General features: G+C 41.5%; 1 protein-coding gene and 1 pseudogene across 19 annotated transcripts; one reads left to right on the plus strand and one right to left on the minus strand.

Annotated features, from left to right (window-relative positions):
- Positions 1-459: 459 nt before the first annotated feature.
- Positions 460-1,755, plus strand: LOC309840761 (triosephosphate isomerase pseudogene; annotated as a pseudogene). Its single transcript has one exon. The product of its transcript is annotated as a triosephosphate isomerase pseudogene (transcript).
- Positions 1,756-7,110: 5,355 nt separating this feature from the next.
- CYP2R1 (cytochrome P450 family 2 subfamily R member 1) lies at positions 7,111-22,135 on the minus strand. Of its 18 annotated transcripts, none has more exons than XM_082683184.1 (7): positions 21,471-22,135; positions 20,049-20,191; positions 18,744-18,833; positions 12,675-12,816; positions 11,451-12,083; positions 10,518-10,847; positions 7,111-9,692 (listed from the first exon to the last, which is right to left on the minus strand). In XM_082683184.1, exons 4-7 carry the CDS (start codon positions 12,694-12,696, stop codon positions 9,517-9,519), a joined length of 1,161 nt encoding a protein of 386 aa, XP_082539310.1. In that variant the 5' UTR covers positions 12,697-12,816; positions 18,744-18,833; positions 20,049-20,191; positions 21,471-22,135; the 3' UTR covers positions 7,111-9,516. The 18 variants fall into 18 exon arrangements, with proteins under 18 accessions (XP_082539310.1, XP_082539323.1, XP_082539309.1 ...); XM_082683197.1 differs by having other exon boundaries at positions 18,716-18,833; XM_082683183.1 differs by lacking the exon at positions 20,049-20,191 and adding an exon at positions 20,537-20,842.
- Between the last annotated feature and the right edge of the window lie 238 nt (positions 22,136-22,373).

Here is a 22,373-nt window from a genome sequence, read left to right on the forward strand (position 1 = left end):
CTTTTTAAAAAGACTTTCTTTCTTTCTTTCTTTCTTTCTTTCTTTCTTTCTTTCTTTCTTTCTTTCTTTCTTTCTTTCTTTTCTTTCTTTCTTTCTTTCTTTCTTTCATCTCAAGTAGACAGACACGCAGGCAGAGAGAGAAGAAGGGAAGCAGGCTCCCCTGAGCAGAGAGCCAGATGCGGGGCTCGATCCCAGGACCTTGGGATCATGACCTGAGCTGAAGGCAGAGGCCTTAACCCACTGAGTCACCCAGGCACCCCTCATTTTAACTTTTGACAGCACAAGAAGTATATAAAATAGCTTGATGTTAAATTGACACTTGAACAACACAGGTTTGGACTGAGCGGATCCACTTACATGCAGATTTTTAAGCTACAGTACTGTGAATGTATTTTCTTCTTCTTCTTCTTCTTCTTCTTCTTCTTTTTTTTTTTTAAGAGAGAGAGTGCATTTAAATAAGGAGGGAGGGGCTGCTTCTGACCTTCAGGGTGTCGGTACCAGCGCCATGGCGCCCTCCAGGAAGTTCTTCGTCGGGGGGAACTGGAAGATGAACCGGCGGAAGAAGAACCTGGGAGAGCTCATCACCACTCTGAACGCAGCTAAGGTGCCGGCCGACACCGAAGTGGTTTGTGCACCCCCCACCGCCTACATCGACTTTGCCAGGCAGAAGCTGGACGCCAAGATTGCTGTGGCTGCACAGAACTGCTACAAAGTGACGAACGGGGCCTTCACTGGGGAGATCAGCCCTGGCATGATCACAGACTGTGGAGCCACGTGGGTAGTCCTGGGGCACTCGGAAAGAAGGCACGTCTTTGGGGAGTCAGATGAGCTGATTGGACAGAAAGTGGCCCATGCCCTGGCAGAGGGACTTGGAGTAATTGCCTGCATTGGGGAGAAGCTAGATGAGAGGGAAGCTGGCATCACTGAGAAGGTTGTTTTCGAGCAAACCAAGGTCATCGCAGATAATGTGAAAGACTGGAGCAAGGTTGTCCTGGCCTATGAGCCTGTATGGACCATTGGGACTGGCAAGACTGCGACACCCCAACAGGCCCAGGAAGTACACGAAAAGCTCCGCGGATGGCTTAAGTCCAACGTCTCTGACGCCGTGGCTCAGAGCACCCGTATCATTTATGGAGGTTCTGTGACTGGAGCAACCTGCAAGGAGCTGGCGAGCCAGCCTGATGTGGATGGCTTCCTCGTGGGCGGGGCTTCCCTCAAGCCAGAGTTTGTAGATATCATCAATGCCAAACAATAAGCTCCCCCCTCCCCCGGCCGTCTTCCCTGTTCTTCTACTAAGCCAGGGACTAGATAGCCCAGCAGCTCAGTAACAGTGCTCCTCCCCCACCCCCCACCCCACACATGCTTCTGATGATGTCGCCCCCTTTGTGGCCAAGTATACCTCTTAATGTTTACACCTTCCCCTGTAATGGCTGGGACCAGGCCAATCCCTTCTCCACGTAACAAAGAATTGGAACGAAACATGTCACCAAGGTGGCTTCTCCATGGCTGCGAGATGGAAGGGGTGGCATTTGTTCATGGGCCCCCTCAGACCCCAGTGAGGGCAGGAGAGAGAAGCCATCCTCGTCTCCCATCTCGCTCCCTGAGGCCAGGGGCTGAGAGAACGCCCTGTCCTTCACCCAGAGACGCTGCTCTCTCCCGTGATGCCAACGCCTGTGTGTGTTGTGTATGTGAGCAATCCCACGTGTGAGGGGGGCAATAAACACCTGGCACTGAAAAAAAATAAAATAAAATAAATAAGGAGGGAGGGGCAGAGGGAAAGGGAGAGAGAATATTAAGCAGGGTCCATGCCCAGTGCTGAGCCCAACAAGGGGCTCAATCTCACCTGACCCTGAGATCATGATCTGAGCTGAAATAGAGTCAGATGCTTAACAGACTGACTCAAGCACCCCTCTTATGATTTTTTTTTAAAGATTTTATTTATTTATTTGACAGAGAGATCACAACTAGGCAGAGAGGCAGGCAGAGAGGCAGGGGGAAGCAGGCTCCCTGCTGAGCAGAGAGCCTGATGCGGGGCTGGATCCCAGGACCCTGAAATCATTACCTGAGTTGAAGGCAGAGGCTTAACCCACGGAGCTACCCAAGTGCCCCTTACGATTTTCTTAATAACATTTTTTTCTCTGATTTACTGCAAGAATACAGTATGTAATATACATAACATAGTATTAATCGACTATTTTATGTTATCAGTAAGGCTTCTAGTCAAGAGTAGGCTATTAGTTTTTTTGGGAAATCAAAAGTTATGCCCAGATTTTCAACTGCACAGGGGTTAGTGCCCCTAAGTCTTGCATTGTTCAAGGGTCAACTATACTATGCTTCAAAGTGTTATTAGGTTGTTGAAACAACTTCACCTCAGGATGTTTCCTATGCAAGTACTATTTTGCCACATAATTTTAGGTTAAACTCATTAAGAACAATCAAATCTGCTGTAAAAGCTAGTGTCTAAAGCCATTCAGTATCTGATAACAGTGGCTGACAGTGGTTGTTCTTATTCAGAAAAATTTCACTTTTGGTCCTGAGCTAAAAAGCTTGCCATAAAATGTTTTCCCTGCTAAGTCACTGAATTGTGGCTTGGTAGAGCAAGTCAGGATAGGCAGCTTCTATTTCTGAGAAAAATTCATAAAACTAATGATGGTAAAGGCCATCAGAATAAATGAAGCTTCCCGTTAACAACACCAGTTTTGTAATGCATGACAGATTCACGTATTTTGTGCAAAGTACCTGCTGATAAGCCACAATTTGTCTGTGCCCTTTTTATGAATTAGTGTTTTTTCCTCTTCTTGGAAAATATCCTCTCCTGCAGTTGTTCCAATGCAGACCAGTCACCCGGGCTAAATTTTTGGTCAAATTTGACATAGATTTCTTGAATAAACAACTGAACAGTATGAGTAACATGTGTTTATTCATCAAGAGCCTGGAAAATCACTCAAAATCATCTGTTGTTTTTAATTGACTATCAACCTTGCTCCAATGTCCTCAGCTCTGAGCCACTGTTCTCACTGAACAACTAGGAGTCTTATTACATTTTGTTTTCTGGACACATTTCTTTGGCTGCTTCAATTAAATACAATTAATTCACAAGTAATAAATGTCTTTCTCTGCTTGGATAACAAATGAGCCACTCAGAAACTCACTTTGATTGCAGCTTCATTTTCATTTTTCGGGAAGAAATTGTTAGACTGTTAGATATCATTAAAAATACCTAATTTTTCTTACTGTTGCTGTCCTATGTGAGGGATATGGTGGGGAGTGCTTAGTGTGGTAGTGTCAAAGCAGACTGTATTCTTTTGGCAGAGCTACAGTGTTATTCCATTATAAACATCAAGTTTTGCGACCTAATTTGGTGAAAATAATCCATACTCCACTATCCTAAAAGCATGACATTTAAAATCCACTTTTCTCTCTCTTCTTGTTTTTGTTTGATGTGATGCATATGCACTGGTAAAAAAAATTACATTTAAGTTTAATGTTTTTAAATAAAACGCTACAACATGTAGATATGCACAGAGTTGGGAATGCTGCCATGTTCTAACTACATCACTGACGTGCAGTGTGTCAATCAGCATGTAAAGGGATAAGACACGAGAGTGCCACATACACTTTCTGTCACACTACTCAATTCTGCCATCACTGCACAGAACGCTGCTGTAGGGAATATATTTTTAAAAATGAGTGTTTCTGCATTCTAATGTAACTAGGAACACTCAATTTGAAATTCAGAAAATTTCCACGTGTCACAAAGTATTTTTTCAACCACTTAAAAATGTAAAAGCCATTCTGAGTTTGTAGGCCATACAAAACAGCCAAATTTTGACTGTAGGGTATAATTTGCTGCCTCTTGATCAAATGCAATGATTAAAAAAAAAAAAAAAAGACCTGGAGTGCCTGGGTGGTTCAGTCAGTTAAGTGTCTGTCTTCAGCTCAGGTGATGATCCGAGGGTCCTAGATTCAGCCCTAAGTCGTGCTCCCTGCTCAGTTGGGAGTCTGCTCCTCCTTCTGCCCTCTCCTCTGCTCATGCTCTCTCTCTCTCTCAAATAAATAAATAGAATTTTTAAAAAATGATCCAACTTACTAGTTCTATTTCTCTAATGTCTAACTCATTAATTCCTGACTGTCAGGAATTCATAATTCCTTTCTTATGCTTTCCTTTGGTTTTCTATTTTTAAAAATACAGTATGCTTAATTCATTTTCAACATTCCATTTTTCACTGAAATAAGTATTTAGGACTATGAGTTTTCTTCCGAGGACTACGTTAGCTGGATTCCATCGATCCTGACATTCAGTTTTTATCATTTTCTAGAAATCCTGCAATTTTGGTTTGTTTTTCCCCTTTACCCAAAGTTTGTAATTTTTCTTAAAATTTCAAGATATATGGGATACCTGGGCAGCTCAGTTGGTTAAGCATTTGCCTTCGGCTCAGTGATGATCCCAGTGTCCTGGGATGGAGTCCTGCATCAGGCTCCCAGCTCAGTGGCGGTGGGGGAGGCTGCTTCTCCCTCTGCCTGCTGCTCCCCCTGCTTGTGTTCTCTCTGGCAAATAAATATAATCTTAAAAAAAAAAAAGAGAGAGAGGGAAAATAAAATTTCAAGGTATGGGGCAACTTCATTTTCTGACTTTATTTTTTTATTAATACCCATCCTTGTTGTATTATTTTCAGAGAATGAAATCTGTATTATTTATACTTCTCGAATTTATCAAAGTTCACTTTTCATCCACTGATAAAGTCAATTTTCGTGACTGTTAGATGGCACTGGTAAAAATGGCATATTCTACTAATACATATTGAATTTGGTGTGTATTTGTCGGATCTACCACTGTACTGATTATGTAGTATGGGTCTTCTTTACTTCATTTTTATTTTCTTTCTTTCTTTCTTTTTTTTTTTTTTTTTTTTGGTCCACATAATTTGCCTTAGGCTGAGAGAATTGAATTAGTCTCCTAGTATTAAGGTACTTCTACATATTTCTCCATGTAGCTCTTGTTTTTTGCTTTAAGAAAGATGCTATTATGTTATTAGGTACAATATTTATTCATAACTGTCATAACTTCCTTGAGAATTAGTCTTTAGGATTAGAAAGTGCATTTCTTTGTCTTGTGTTTTCTGCTTTGAATTGTACCTTGTTTTATTAAGACCATGAGTCCTGTTTTCTTTTTATTTGCAAGTTGCCCTTGCCCACCCTTTTTTCACCTTTAATCTATTTTAGATGTTTCTTATGTACAGCACGATACAGAATTAGGTTTTGTCTGTGATCCAACCTGAACACCTTTTTATTTTAATAGAGGAGATATGCCTATTTACATTGCTTTCTGTGACTATTTGTAGAGACTTAGTTTAGTTCTCTCATATTTGCTCTTTACTAAAAAAAGTAATTTTAGTTTTTTTTTTTTAATTTTATTTATTTATTTGAAAGACGGAGATCACAAGTAGGCAGAGAGGCAGGCAGAGAGAGAGAGAGAGAGGGAAGCAGGCTTCCTGCGGAGCAGGGAGCCCGATGCGGGGCTCAATCCCAGGACCCTGAGATCATGACCCGAGCCAAAGGCAGCAGCCCAAACCACTGAGCCACCCAGGCGCCCCTAATTTTAGTTTTTTTAAGATATTATTTATTTGAGAGAGAGAGAGAGCATGAGAGGGGGGAGAGTCAGAGGGAGAAGCAGACTCCCCATGGAGCAGGGAGCCAGGCGTGGGACTTGATCCTAGGACTCCCAGATCATGACATGAGCTAAAGGCAGCTGCTTAACCAACTGAGGCACCCAGGTGCCCTAAAAAAAGTAATTTTAGTTTTAACATTTAGAAGGGTTTGTGATTTAGTGATTTTCTTTATACTTCCACCTTTCTGTAATATCTTTGAATCCTGTGTCTTTGGACAGTATCTCCTTTTCTTTTATGAGCAACATTAGCTTGTACTTCCTCCATATCTTCCACTATCCAAGTTTAGGCAATGTTACTATCCTTTACTTTTGTACTCTTAAATATACTTAAAATTCTACTACTTGTCAGTTTTAAATTATTACCTTCGATTTGATTCTTATGATATAGGGGGCAATCAGGGAGCTTTATTCCACATTCTATCTTTTTTTTTTTGTGTGTGGTTAGCTGTATTATTTCTTCACTGTCAGAGAGTAAAACATTTAGGTATTACTGTCACACTTATTCCCCTTTTGTTTTAGTCTTAGTTCTGTTGTTAAATGTGTTACATTCTTAATGCTAGCCATTTGCTGGCCTCTCCCCTGTAATTACTTGGTTGCTTGAAACTTGCCCTCACACCTGATTAACGGTTTGAATGATATAGCGTTTTAGGATCAAAACAGACTGAACGAAGGGGCTGCCAATGTCGGGTACCAACCACTGTGTAGGAACACCATCATCTCTTGGCACAGGACTCCATTTATTTAGATTTTTACTTCAGCACTGGGGGCAAGTTCTATAGCTGCACAAGCAGGAACAGAAAGTAGAGTGAGGACAGGGCATCAGCTTGGTTTCTTTCCACTTTTTGTCCTCATGAGCTCCTCTCCTTATCAACTGATTTTCAGCTATGGAGAAAAAGCTCCCATCTCTACTTCAGCCTTGGACTATATATGGTCTTGTCTGTAGTTCTTCCAATATTACTCCATTTGCCTTCCATCTTTTAGAACTTGGAAGTATATAATTCCCTAATATTGTCCTCCAACCCCATTCTCAAAGACTTTATCCCCTTTTCTATCCTTACCGTTATTTCAATGGCATTTGAGGAGAAGTACGCTCAGTTGCGATTTTGAATAGGAAGTTAGATTTCCAACATTCTTGGCTCAGTGAATGACTGATGAGAAAGAAGGCATTTTCACTACAGTAGATCCATAGCCTGTTACTACATAATTCCCCAAAATAAATATTTTCCATTATGGATTACTTACTAATTCATGTTAGTTTATATTTTTCTGGGCACCTGGGTGGCTCAGTTGAGTGCCTGCCTTTGGCTTAGGCTGTGATCTCACAGTATTGGGATCGAGTCCCATGTTGGGCTCCCTCCTCAGCAGGGAGTCTGCTTCTCCCTCTCCTCCCTGCTCTTGCTCTCTCTTGTGATCTCTTTCTCTCAAATAAATAAAATCAAAAATTTTTTTTTGTTTTTCCAAAAATTCAGTATTTTATTTCTACCACAGTTACTTGGCCCCAAACAGTCAACAGTTGACACTATATAAAAACCAACCTTACAATAAACTGTAAAGCGTAGTAAAAATCATTTGGAGTAAAAAGAATATGGGATGAAGAACATGCCTTTGTAATGAATTAAGGAAATCACTTCCCCTACCTATCTGAACCCCTATTTCTTGGCTACAACATGAGTACATTAAGTGAGATTAAAGCTCTTTTACCTTTACAAGTTAAAAATCTACATTTTGTAAAAGATTTTTGTCAGGTTGGTATTAACTTCAGTAAGAAAAATTAGAACATTCCTTTAGGTAATTTCTAACAGTAAAGAAAATAAATAGCATGTTCTTTATTCTCTGTAGATTTATGAAGGTCTTAATCATCCTAGAAAAAAAAACAGTGATAGTATTCAAGAGCAAAATAAGACCTCCTTAACTTGGATTATAATCTATTCCAGTTCACTAAATTCTTTGCTCAGACCACTAAGCTTACAGAAACCCCAGTCTATAGAGTTCAACCTAAGCATTTATAGGAGAAATGACAGTAAGTAGGAGGCCCAGGGATGACAGATTTGCTGTGTCAAAGTAAAAGCAAAGAACAAACAGTAATCTGAATGACCAAAATTGTCAAGAGTCAGGGAAGCAAGTGGGAAAGTTGCTTGGCTTAGCAAAAGGTTAGAGGGCAGTGAGTTAGATATCATAATTAGTCTGCTAGTCAGGAGTTCCTCTTCTCCTCATAACTCTCCTTATTTTTGTTTAGGTAACTATACTGCCCCAATGTAGCACATGTACTTTGCAGGAAGCCAACTCCATCCATGGCTCTAGTAGTCAGGCCTAAGTGAACCATAATCCCACTCAAAAGACATAGGTTTAAAAGATGAGCACGTAACTTAGTTAGGACCTAAGGGACACAAAAAAAAAACAGTTTTGGGAGAATATCTAAAAAGCTCCCTCACTCCCCCAGAAACAATCCAAGCTCAGTCTCAACAAGGAGGTAAAGCACATGTACTTCCGCAAGTCAGTCTTAAGATAAAGCTGAGACCATCTGGGAGGCAAAAATGAGGGATGTGAACAAGAGATCCTTGACGATCTATCCTATGACCTACATGCTCATACCTACTCTCAAACTGCCAAACTACCGCCTAATTTCTCCTTTATCATTCAAGTAAATTTGCCCAGGACTTTTTCCTCTTGCAACCAGAAACATCTTAATATATCAGAGATGCAAAGACTACTGATTCATCACACAGAAACTTGAAAATATTAAAGTTAAATTCATATTCTTAATAGAAGTCATTGTTAAGTGCATTTACTCTAAGGCTGTAACTATTCATGAGCCAAGTTACAAGAGCAGAAATCCTTGATGTATAACATTAGAAGAAATCACGTTACAACAACTATAAATGGGTGAATATACATAGCAGTTTGAGCAGGACAGTCACAGTTCACGCTTATTTTCCTGGCATCATTACTACTAGAAGCCCACCATCCTCAAGTATCCCAACGTACACATTTACTCGGGCTCTAAAGCATGTTTTTTGGATTTGTACAGTATTCTCTTCAGAAAAATAACAGTAACCCAAGGAAATGGCTGGAGACCTTTAAAAGGTAAAATGATTCCAGCTTTAAGAGCTGTGATGGTTTAGAAAAAAAAAATGGTACTAGAAAAAATGTCTGTGCCTATAAAGAATAATTACTTTTGGAATATCATTTTTTATTATAATTAAATTACTGTGATTTCCTTTTACTGACTCGTGGTAGGATGAATACCCAGGTCACAGGGACCCTCATTTGTAATAAGAACAAGGTAATTCTTAGGCAGACATAATAGGGAGCAAGATTTGAAAGCACTGGCAGTTTCTTATATACATAGATATTTCCTCTATTATCTGCCACTATGTCTAAAATATCTTTGTACTCCAAACTAATTTATTTAGGTTCTAATTTCTTTAGTCCTCTATTAAACTGGACTCCTACCACACTACCCATTAATGATAATATCTTATCAGAAGGGAACTGGCATTGGCATTTGGAAGCAAAGCCCCCTGGACAAGAGCAAGATGGAGTCAAGAAACGAAAAAGGGTACCAGGTGCTCAGAGCACCCATGGCCCGGCTTTCTTAAGCAACATCTGTCATTTGCACGTTTGTTTTCCTCCACAGATAATTCCACCTTAGAAGTCACAAAAGCTTGGAAAAAAACACAGCTAATGCTTATTATTGCTTTAGTACTATTTTCAAACACATGTCTGTGTTCATTTGGCTTTGTGATGCTGTGACTTTTTGTCCAAACACACACACACTGATTAGATAAACAAGGTTCAGGGCTAAAAGGCAACCAGATAACATTGTCCCACAAGATGTCCATGCACTTTCAGCGTCTTTCTGCACAGATGAGGTAGGGCTGGGGTTGCAATGTCATGCCTAATCTGGGCTTCAGATCGGGAACCAGCCCGTGTGGGAAATGCACATGAAACCGCTGGAGCAATGCTGTGAAAAACAGGAACATCTCCAACCGAGCCAGCTGCTCTCCAAGGCAATGCCTTTTCCCTAAACAGAAAAGAACAGACATAATTTTTAAAAATCCATAGTATTTACCAAAATTTACATCTACTATATGGGTACCATTCAGGAAATCTGGTATTTAAAAGAAAGTTAGAGGCAGTTATGCTTATTAAAAGGAAAAACAACTGGCACTTCAGCTCCCAGAGCCCATTTCTTTACCTTCGCTTATATCATGGACTTCCGTAAGCTTATTAATCCCCCTCCACACTTGCCTTGCACGCTGCAACACAGCCCACGATATGCCATGAAAGATCATATCTCAAGCGTGCCATTTTGTTCTATAGACCAGAAGTGCATTTCATTTCAAATGACTAAAAGTGAACCCTTTCCCAATGAAAGGAAGAGTTTCCAGTCCGTCTTCCATGTGTCTTGTGGTCCATGTACTTTTTCACCACAGAAGCAATATTTTTGGAGATGACGTACAATAAACGAGGAGCCAAGAAAGCTATGTTTCAGTTGCACTTCAAATTCTGATGTCATTTCTTCCCCCGTGTCTCAGTTTCTCAAGCTACCTGTTAGTGACTTCTAGCTCTACAGGTTTTGATTACAAGCCAAAATCCACAAGCAAAAAAGTTTCAGAAGAAGCCAGACCTTCTCAACACTTTCTTTCTAGTTACTGAAGTAACTGTTGAGTAGAAACTGGTGTTAATGACCTCTAATTATACCAATCTCTCCTGCAAGAATCACTGCTGTATTTTCAGAGTTGGAATCTTTACTTCTACAACAGAATGCTTCTGATTAAGATGTCATACATCATTAATCATCATTATCCTCTGTCCTAAAGTTGTATCCCTGTGAAAGTTCTCTTACCTAGGGAAAAAGGAACCAAAGCCTCCTTCTTGGCAAAATATCCACTGCTGTCCAGAAATCGCTCAGGAGAGAATATTTCTGGGTTTCTCCAGTACTTTTCATCAAAATGGACAGAATAAAGGTTGGTAATTACTGTTGTGCCTTTAGGAATGGAATAACCACGTACAACTGCATCTTCAGAGGTTGCATGGAAAATCCCTAATGGCACGATATTACAGAATCTTAAAACTTCATGCAAAACTGCCTCCGTATAAGGCATTTTGCTTTTGTCATCCCAAGAAGGTGTCTCAGTGGGTCCCATAATTAAATCGATCTCTTTCTGAACTTGTCCTGTCAGAGAAAAAGTGTTCAAGTTATTATGCAATTCTTAGAATTCTATCCAAAGTCATTTCCCTTTGGATAATCTATAATAAGTCAACAAGGTCTGGTGACAGCTAGATTCAGATTTTTCACTATCTGGGAGTTCTATTTGAAAATATGCTATATATTGTGTGCCACCAGAAACCAATGTTCTGAGTATCTCTGTTGTGAAAAACACACTAAAAGTGATAAAAATAAAAATTAAATAAATCTACAATTGGAATAACATCACTCTCGGCAAGGGAAATAATGAAACATAAAACTTGAATTTAAAAAAAAAAAAAAAGCAGGGTTCAGGCCCCAGCTCTGCCACTCCAGGGGCTGAGCTTGGGCAAATCAGCTACTTAGCCTCTCCTCTCCTTTATAAACAAGCATAATAAGACCTATCTCTGAGGTTCTTACATGACTTGAGAGAACAGATATAAAACTCTTTAGAACTATGAAATATTTTTCTTCTTGGCTAGCACAGCAGAAATTCCTAAATAAAATGTTTTATACATAGATAGCCAAAGGCTCTAAAACATTGTGTGAGCCCTAGATGTAGGACAGCCCTGCAGTCAAGAGGACCCTCACCTTGAATGTTAGGATAAAGGGCCATGAAAAGAATTGCCCACCGTAGCACATTGGTTGTAGTTTCAGTTCCAGCAATGATGAGTTCACCCACGGAAAAAATGAGGTTTTCTTTGGAGAAAGTACATGATGGGTCATTTTTACCTTGATCCATCTCATCTAAATAAGCATCGACAAAATGCTGAGGTGACTGAGGCTTTCTGTTGATGGAAGCTTTTTCAGTAAGTCTGGAGAGAAAATCATAGACCACAGCTGCATTTCTAAACAGCTGGTGATGTTTTCCAAAAGGGAAGATGCCAATCCATGGAAAGGCATTATACAGGAAGACTGAGGCACTGGCAGCCAGTTCCACATTTTCACTAAATAACTCAATCATGTGCTGAAAATCAGTGTCTTCATAAGTGAATCGTTCTCCAAAAATGATCAGATTGGTTATGTTTGAAACAGCATTGGTTATTAACTGTTTAAAGTCAAAAGGTCTACCTTTGTATGTTTCAATAACATCAATAAAAAATTTGGTTTCTTCTAGGATTTTAGACTCAAAAGACTTTTGGCCATATCCGAAATAGCGGAAGCTATTTACAGCTAATTTTCTGTGATCAACCCATCCTCGGCCATATCTGGAATTGAGTAAGCCTGGGGAGGGGGAGGAAAAAAGAATTAAAAAAACTTTATCATTCCTACATTCCTGTATCGAACACCTGAAAATGCTACAGAATAAAAAAGGATGGTTAGTCATGCTTCTCCAAATCTTTCTCTAAAACTAAAACGAGACCTTGTTCCCTGCCACAGAATATTGTCAACAGATAAAGCTTGCCTACTTTTTATCCGGGGATAGGCAGAAAAGACCTGTAATTCTCCCACCACAAGAAACTAGACAGTCCTGTGTAATTCATCCTGGATGAACTAAACCCAGTGACTTTATTATCGAACTATTACAATAAGTCTTATCTACAAAAGAAAAACCACTGCATGTATCTTAGACTAAGAAAACAACTGAAAATCATCCTTATAGAATCAGAAATTTTCTGTTTCTGTTTCTAGATTTTAGAAGACAGATTTCCTCCCATTAAAGGCATATACTACTACCAAGGTAACCGTGGGAGAGGCTAAGGAAGCCTGGATGAGGTGTCAGTGTGGTGGAAATACTCAAGGCAAAAGGAGGATACTATGAATTGAGTGTCTGTGTTCCCACAAAATTAACTAAATAGGTGAAAATAAACATACCTCCCATTTTTGTCATCTTCATGAATAAAGGAAGGCATGGTCTGTCTGCAAAAATCTCACTTTGATGAACAAGGCATTCCTTCACTACATCATAGCCATTTAAAACCACAGCTGATATACCTCCGAGATCTAAACTGAAGATCTTTGAGAAGAAAAGAAAAACAACATTTAAATAACAAAATGGAGAAATGGAGAAATAAACTATGGAAATCCACAAGTGCTAAGCCCAGTTTTCCCAGTATTTGTTACTTCCCTGAAAATGGCAGGATGTACTATTCAACTGACAATTTCTGAGCGCCTTCTGTCTACAAGGCATAGTAACCATGATGATTTCATTACCCGGTCAGTCCTGAAAACATAATCTTATAAATGGTATAAGGAAGAGAGTACTGGGCTCAGAAAGCCTGGATTCTAGTTTAAGCTTTGTCATTAAACAAATATAGGAACCTGGGCAGAACCCTTTCTGGGCTTCAGGGCAGCTGCAGGAAATATGATACTTGCTTTGGATGCTCTTTTTTAAAAAAAATATTTTATTTATTTATTTGACAGAGAGAGAGATCACAAGTAGGCAGAGAGGCAGGCAGGAAGAGAGGGGGAAGCAGGCTCCCCACCGAGCAGAGAACCCGATGCGGGGCTCCATCCCAGGACCCTGAGACCACGACCCGAGCCGAAGGCAGAGGCTTTACCCACTGAGCCACCCAGGCGCCCCGCTTTGGATTCTCTTAAGATTCATTCCAACTCAATGCATTCAGTGAGATCTAGGAATCTCTTTTTATTTCCAAGATAAGTGAGGAAGCAGCATCATCTCTATATTATTCATTACTCCAGGCTTAGATAGGGGAGGAGGTTACCTGAGAGATAACTTTGAAGTATAAATGTATTACAATAAGGCTCATTTTATTTGGGTCCCTGACTTTCATGAAGTTAACACAGATGGCCCCAAAAGGAATCTGATCTTGGAGAAAAGGCATTTACCACATAGGCACAGGCAGATGCCCCTCAGCTAAGGGGAAGGCAAGACAGAATATCCATCCTATGTCTTGCTAGAGCTTCTCATGCGCTTCACCTCAGGTTCACTTACAACGGAACACCTCCCGTAGTCTACTCCAGCTAGTCCAATGAGCGAACAATACTACTTTATCAGTGCAGTGCAAAGATTCTCTCAAGGTCTGGCTGAAAGCTTTTTAGGGCCAAAATACTAAGTCAACCCTCATCTCTGTGCAAATAAGTTAGAGGAGTTTTAACTACGGTTTATACTAGTTTGGGGGAAAAATACCAAAAAGGAAGTTTAATGGGAAACAGGAAGTTCAGCAGAAGTAATGACAGGAAAAAAATTGTGGTGAAGACCCCCAAGTAGAAACAGAAGCACCCGCTGAACAAGAGTCTTTGGCATAGGGAAAGGCTCTGCCAACCAAGCAGTAGAAATGTCCAGAACTTCGGGGAAGTAGCATGGACTACGTGTGACAAGCAGTGGCATTAGTCAAAAGTGGTAGTGTAAGAGTTTCAGTGCCAACAGAATGGCTACCAGCTGAGCAAAAGTGGGACTCTTTCAGTTCCCAAAGCAGTAATGGAATGGTCTTAAAGTCATTTCCCAGAAGTGTAATTTTAACAGATATAAAGGGAAAATGCCTCCCCCTGTGTCTCCTATAATCTCAACACTCTACTTCAACTCTCTGACACCAGCTGTGTGGGTTTTCCACACCTCAGCAATTCTGGGACACCAGCTAGGTATCCTAGAATTTAACTCAGTTCTGACACTATCTACCCAGGGATTGTTCAGAGCCCACAAGTTAAGGGTTCAGTCCCTCAGGACTGCTCCCTGTCCCCACTTCAGACGCCATTAGCAAGTCCAGGTGCTTCTGACCAACAGGCTATAAATCAGAGGTTCCCACGACTTCCTCCTTGGGTCCCATTAATATCCTAGAGTGATTCAGAGAATTCAGGGAAAGCATTACTAGACTAATGGTTTATTACAGCAGGACACAAATCAGGAACAGCCATATGGAAGATATGCATAGGGAAGGTATGGGGAAAGGGGACTGGAGTGTCCAGGTTCTGCCCAGGCATGCTTTCTATCCTCTGCTCACCTCTACCCATTCACCAACATGGAAGCTCTCTGAACTCTCTAATTCAGAGGTTTTTATGGATGTTTATTAGCTACGCAAAATTAACTACATCATGGGTCATGGTAACTGATTCATCTTCCAGCCTCTCTCCCTTTCCCAGAGGTAGTAGGGGTATGACTGAGAGTTCGAACCCTCTAATTGTGATTGGTTCTCCTGGCAATAAACTCCCATTTTAGGGACTGTCCAAAAAGTACCTCATTAGCATAAACTCAGGTGTGGTTGAATAGGGTTTGTCATGAATAACAAAAGACACCTTTATTAGTTTCAACATTTAGGAAATTCCAAGGGAAGAAACAAAAACCAAGTATGTATTTCTTATAATAAATCACAAGTATCACAGCAGGAAAGGATAGCATTAGTGAACAGGAAGTTAGTTGTTCCAATGCATGAAAAAAACAGACGGATGGTTTCACAAGAATGGTAGAAGACCCCGTGGGTTGAAAGCTGTGTTAATATGGAGCAAAAACAAACAGGAGAGTCATATTGCAGGGGGAAGCTACCAGGTATGGACACTGGATTACAAAGACCAAGGAGGAGCCATGGCTTGAGAAAGTTGTTATACAATCTACCTTCACTCAAATATTTGGTCCCCTATTTGAGGGTAAAACTGGGGAAACTGTCATTTGAAGTAGCATCTATTCTAGCATATGCTGTTTTCAAGGACTTTCAGTAAAGGTTTTTTTTTTTTTTTTTTAAAGATTTTATTTATTTTAGTGACAGAGATGACAAGTAGGCAGAGAGGCAGGCAGAGAGAGAGGAGGAAGCAAGCTCCCCGCCGAGCAGAGAGCCCGATGCGGGGCTCGATCCCAGGACCCTGAGATCATGACCTGAGCTGAAGGCAGAGGCTTTAACCCACTGAGCCACCAGGCGCCCCCTCAGTAAAGGTTTGTGAAACACTTTCTTTCCCTTCTAGAAGTCAGTCTGTGGTCATCAAGTTTCTTCCCCCTCCTGCAAACCAGCTCTGCCCACAATTTTTCAGTGTCTCGGTAATGAGCACTCCATCCAGCCTTCCAGCTGTTCAGGAGCCAAACTGCCTGTGTTGACTCTATTTTTCTCCCCAACCCCACATCACTGCTTCAAATCCCTTTCCTCCTATTTTCAGAATATATGCAGGAGACGACAATTTCTTACCCTTCCATCCCTGACACTCGGACCCACGCCACCTTCATTTTCCCCCATGTTATCACAACAGCCTCTCAACTTGTTTCTTTATAAGTGATTCTCAACACAACATCCTCCTGTTTCAGGGCCTTTGTATGTGTTCTTTTGGCCTAGAATGTTCTTTCCCCAGTTATTTCTAGAGTTTGCTCCTTCATTTCCTTTAAGGCTTTGCTCAAATGTCTTCTTTGTGGTGAGGCCTGCTCTACCCCCAGTTAAAATTCTACCCCTTAGCCTTCTCCCTCTCCTCCCACCTAATTTAGTTGACTTCACACGCTGTACTCTGATGTATTATAGATTCACCTATTCTATTTATATTGTCCATCTCCTCCTCGCCCACCTCGGCACCCAAGAGAACGTAAGCTACACTAGGACAGGGATTTTTACTACTGTTTTGTTTACTATATATCTTCGCACCTAGGACAGTTTGTAGCAGATGCTGGTAACTGATAACTGTATGTTGAATATGGAGACATACATCTAAGTATACTATTACAGACTTGCTAGTAAGAGAGGGATGAGAAAAGAGCCATTGATGAAAACTGATAAACGATTGTCTCCCACTTTTCAACCTTTGGTCTGTTTTCTCACTTGAAATGCCTCCCTTCACTGCCATACTGTCGACCATACCAAGTCTTTAGGGAACATCCTCTACGAAGCCTTTCTTGGTGCACTCTCCTTCTTTTTATTCTGGGGATGCAAGACTGTTTCAATACTCAAAAATCAATCCAAGTGATGCACCACATAAACAAAAAGAAAGATAAAAATAATACGATCAGGGGTGTTGGGTGGCTCAGTCATTAAACCTCTGCCTTTTGTGATCAGGTCATGATCCCAGGGTCCTAGGATCAAGCCCTGCATGCAGCTCCCTGCTCAGTGGGAAGCCTGCTTCTCCCTCTCCCACTCCCCCTGCTTGTGCTCCCTCTCTGGCTATGTCTGTCAAATAAATAAAATCTTAAAAAAAATATATGATCATTTCAATAGATGCAGAAAAAGCATTTGAAAAAATTCAACATCCATTCGCAATGAAACTTCTCAACAAAGTGGGTTTAGAGGGAATATACCTTAATATAATACAGACCATATATGACAAACCCACAGCTAACATCACACATAATGGTGAAAAACTAAGAGTTTTTCCTTTAAGATCAGGAACAAGACAAGGATGTCCACTATCACCACTTTCATTCAACATAGCAACGGTAGTCCTAGCCACAGCAATCAAACAAGAAAAATAATAAAAGGCACCAAAATTGGTAAGAAATAAGTAAAACTATTTGTAGATGACATGATACCATATATTGAAAACCCTAAAGACTTCACCAAAATGGTATCAGAAGTAACAAGTGAATAAGTAAAGTTGTAGACCACAAAATCAATATACAGAAATCTGGGGCACCTGGGTGACTCAGTGGGTTAAATAAAGCCTCTGCCTTCGGCTCAGGTCATGATCTCAGGGTCCTGGGATGGAGCCCTGCATCGGGATCTCTGCTCAGCAGGGAGCCTGCTTCCTCCTCTCTCTCTCAGCCTGCCTCTCTGCCTCCTTGTGATCTCTCTCTGTCAAATAAATAAATAAAATCTTTAAAAAAAATACAGAAATCTGTTGCATTGCCATAACTAATAACAAAGTAGCAGAAAAAGAAATTAATAAATCAATTCCATTTATGATAGCACCAAAAATAATAAAATATCCAAGAATAAATTTAACCAAGGGGGTGAAAAACCTGTACTCTGAAATCTATAAAACACTAATAAAAAAATTGAAGATGACACAAATGGAAAGATATTCCATGTTCATGGATTAGAAGAACCAATATTTTTAAAATGTCCAAACTATCCAAAACAGTCTAAAGATTTATGAATTCTTATCAAAATACAAAGAGCCTTTTTCACAGAACTAGAAATTCTAGAACAAATAATCCTAAAATTGGTTTGGAACCATAAAAGATCCTGAAAAGCCACAGCAATCTTGAAAAAGAAAAACAAAACTGGTGATATTGTAATCCCAGACAGATATAAAGATATACTACAAAGATATAATAATCAAAATACTACAATCCTGGCACAACAACAGACATACAGATTACTGGAACAGAAAAGAGAGCATAGAAATAAACTGCCGATTATATAGTCAATTAATCTACAGCAAAGGGGAAAAGAATGTGCAATGGAGAAAAGACAGTCTCTTCAACAAATGGTTCTGGGAAAACTGGACCAATACATGTAAAGAATGAAACTGGATGGCTTTCTTATACCATATATAAAAATAAACTCTAAATGGATTAAAGACCTAAATGTGAGTCGTGAAACTATAAAAATCCTAAAAGAGAAGATAGAGAGTAATCTCCTGGTCATTTCCCTTAGCAATTTATTTATGGATAGGTTTCCTCAGGCAAGGGAAACAAAAGCAAAAATAAACTATTGGGACTACACCAAAAGAAAAGTTTTTACACAGCAAAGGAAACCAATAAAAAAACAAAACCAGCAACAGCAACAAAAAACTGAAAAGGCAACCTACTGAATAGGAGATGGTATCTGCAAATGATATATCCAAAAAGAGTTTGATATCCAAAATATATAAAGAAATTATACAACTCAACAGGAGAAAAACAATCCAACTAGAAATGCGCAGAGGACCTGAATAGGCATTTTTCCAAAGAAGACATACACATATCATATGACACATGAAAAGATGCTCAACATCACTAATCAACAGGGAAATGCACATCAAAGCCACAATAAGCTATCACCTTATACCTGTCAGAATGGCTAGTATCTGGGGTGCCTGGGTGGATCAGTCCCTCCTTGTGATCTCAGGTCTTGATTTCAAGGCTGTGAGTTCAAGCCCCAAGTGGCTCCACGCTGGGCATGGGGCCTACTTAAAAAAAAAAAAATGGCTGGTATCAAAAAGAAGAAATAATGAGTGTTGGCAAAGATGTGGAGAAAAAGGTTCCCTTGTACACTGTTGGTGAGAAAGTAAATTGCAGCCACTGCAAAAACGGCATGGAGGTGCCTCAAAAAATTAAAATTCGACATAGTATAGAGAGGCACTTGGGTGGCTCAGTTAGTTATGTCTGACTCCTGGTTTTGACTTACACAGTGACCTCAGGAATAACTCTGTGCTCAGGCGGAAGTCTGCTTCCTCTCTCCTTTTGCCCCTTCCCCAACTTGTGTGGGCCCATGTGCCCGCTCTCTCTCTCTCTCTAAAATAATCTTTAAAAAAATAGCATACAATTCAGTAATTCCACTACTGGGTATTTGTCTAAAGAAACTGAAAACACTATTTCAAAAAGATATATGCACTGCTGTGTTTATTACAGCATTAATAAGTACAATAGCCAATGTATGGAACCAATGTAAATGTCCATCAATACATGAATGTATGAAGAAGATGGAATATAGGGGCACCTGGGTGGCTCAGTGGGTTAAGTTTCTGCCTTTGGCTCAGGTCATAATTTCAGGGTCCTGGAATTGAGCCCCGCATTGGGCTCTCTGCTCAGCAGGGAGCCTGCTTCCCTACCTCTCTCTGACTGCCTACTTGTGATCTTTGTCAAACAAACAAATAAAAACTTTTTAAAAAAAGATGAAATATAATGTATACATACACAATGGAGTATTACTCAGCCTTAAAAAAGATGACAACATGAATGGACACAGAGGCTATTATGCTAAGTGAAGTAAGTCCTACAGAAAAAGACAAATACCATATGATTTCACTTATATGTAAAATCTAAAAACAAAACAAACAAAAGCAGAAACAGACTCATAAATACAGAGAACTGGTGGTTGCCAGAGGAGAGAGGATGGGTGGGTGGACAAAAGGGATAAAGGTGAGCGGGAGGTACAATGCTTCAGTTATGGAATAAGTCATGGGAATAAAGTGTACAGCACAGGGAATATAAGAAAAACAATTTCCTATTCTGAAAGACAGCATTTTACATAATTGGTTTAAAGATACTTTTTACGTTATAGGTCTAATAAATTCTTTTGCAATTAATAACCAAGAACATGTGAGTAGCAGTTTACTGGTTCTAATTATTATCATTACTCATGAGGAAAAATTAAAATTCAGAGAAAAGTTGAGTTTTACCTGACAAGAGGACTCAACTTCTAGTCTCATGCTTCCACACTTTAGAATCCTCTCTAGGATATTATGAGAATATTATGGTACCAACATGCCAGAGATCATATACATTCAATGGCAATCACAGAAATCCATTCATTCCTAGAGCACTGGAAGGTTGACAATAAAATGTAAGAATTATATACATCTGCTTTACATAAGACAATGTCAACCGTTAGAGAGGTGCAGAAACCTAGGATAATTCCTATAAACACTGGTTTAAATAAAGACTTAAGCCCCAACCTGAAATTCCACAACTGGTATTGGTAAACAGCAACACTATATTATTCCTTCAAAGCATGCACAATTTGTGGTCGATATTTAGAGGCGCGCGCTCTCCCTGGGCTCCAGCTCCCTAACATCAGGCAGTGTCTGCCTTCCTCACTGCACCCTCAGCACCTGGCAGAGCCTGGTTTGTTGCTGCACAGACGTGAAGGCACGAATGGATTCCATACCGAACAGGTGAGCTCAGCCAGCGCCAATGCTCTGGAAACTTCTGTCTCCTTCTGAGGTCACGACACGCTTCCCATCACACGCTGGAGTTCTGGCCTTCTGCTCTGCAGGGAGCAGCGGCCCGGCTGTGTGCAAGTCCCTCGGCATTTCTGTGCTGCACTTTGCTTCTCTGCAAAGGCCGGAGGTAGGTCGGCGGGACTGCTGTGAGTTTAGGTCAGGGCACCTTGGAAGGGAGGCTGGCCCCCCGGCAGCACAGTCCCAGTGTTTGCTCTGAGGATGCTCCTGGCCAGTCAGGCCCACACTGCTCACTGCGCTGTGGGACTCCGCACCAATTTTTACTCATTAATTCCCTCGCTCTTTCATACTTATTTTCCAGAGCCTATCTTGGCCTGGGGCCTTCCCCTGTGCTTTCTAAGACCCACAGTAGACGCCTAGACCAGCCATCCTTAGATTAACATTAATCTGGACCTAGAACTTGGATATCTCATTTTCACGAGAAGCTACGGGTAGAACCACACACACGTCTAGCACCCACCAGCCAACCAATAAAAACAAACAAACAAACAAACAAAAAAACCCACAAGCAAACGAACCACCACACCCCAATAGCCCGGGGCCCCACTGCGCAGGTGCGGAGCACAAGCTTGGCGCCCTCGGGACCCGGGACCCACGGCGCAGGCGCGGGAGCACTGCCACAAGCTCCCGCTCTGATCCGGCTAGGCGTCGGAAGGGTGGAGGTCCTGGCTGGGCGGGGTTCCCCTGGCGGGGCGCGGCCTCCGGTGGGACTCCTACCCACCCCGACTCCGGAAACCCGTTTCCGTCCAAGTCGCTAGTACGCGGAAGGGGCGTCTCGACAGGAAGGGCCCAGGGGCGGCCGTCAAGCTCCCGCCTGAGGAAGGCCCGGGCCCTCCCAACCCGCAGCCCGTGGGGCTGTACCTCGCCGTATATCTGGCTCTGCTTTCTCATGTAGACGTGGGGAAGCTCGCCGGAGGCGGCCAGTGAGTAGATGTTGCCGATAAATGGCAGCCCCGACGGCCCGGGGGGGAAGCCAGTCGGCCGCCTCTGCTTCAGCAGCTGGTGGATCCCCAGCGCGAAGAGCAGCAGGAAAAGGGCGCCTCCGAGCGCCGCGGCGCATGCCGCAGCACCCGGAGGGTTCCACATAGCCCGGCCGGGGGCTGGGGCTACGAACCCCGCCACCTTGGACCAGGCTCGCCCTCCTGCCCCGCCGCATTCCTATTGGTCGGACACCCCCCAGGCCCCTCCCCCATTCCCTGGCCATTGGTTGGCCGCCCGGGCAGCGGCTCCTCTTTCTGCGGGGCTCAGAGTCTAGGCGCAAGAGGCGGGTCCTACCCTTTGGATCTGGGCGTGGCTCCAGGCGAGGTGGAACGTGGGGGCCTTTTCCAGGGTGTTAACTCAGAGCTTGTGGAATGCTGCACAACTTCGGTCTTTGGGGTAGAAGGATCCTTCTTCCCTTGACCCCAGCTCTTTGGAGGTGAATTTTTAGGAACTCTTAAATTTTTAAGAGTGAAAAAACTGCATAGGTTATCAGAACTCAGTCCTGAACTAAACCTGCCGATCTTGAAAATTAACACTTGAGAACTGACTCATCAATAATAAAAAAAAGTTATCTGTGCTTTTTCACTCATTTGTTCATTTTACGCATTGATTTTTTTGTATGTGTTACTCCTAAGAATTCTGATTTCACAACATTCAGGTAACCTGAGTTAATCATGTATCTTTGCAAGCCTTTCTGGTCTTCCCAAACTGGTTACTTCTTGGCAATCACAGAGGACTCAGTAATCTGCCCTTACTTAGGGATGGTACTTGTGTAGGAAACAG

The sequence above is a fragment of the Mustela nivalis genome (assembly GCF_964662115.1).
Source record: "Mustela nivalis genome assembly, chromosome: 9".
In the NCBI taxonomy this organism is placed as follows: domain Eukaryota; kingdom Metazoa; phylum Chordata; class Mammalia; order Carnivora; family Mustelidae; genus Mustela; species Mustela nivalis.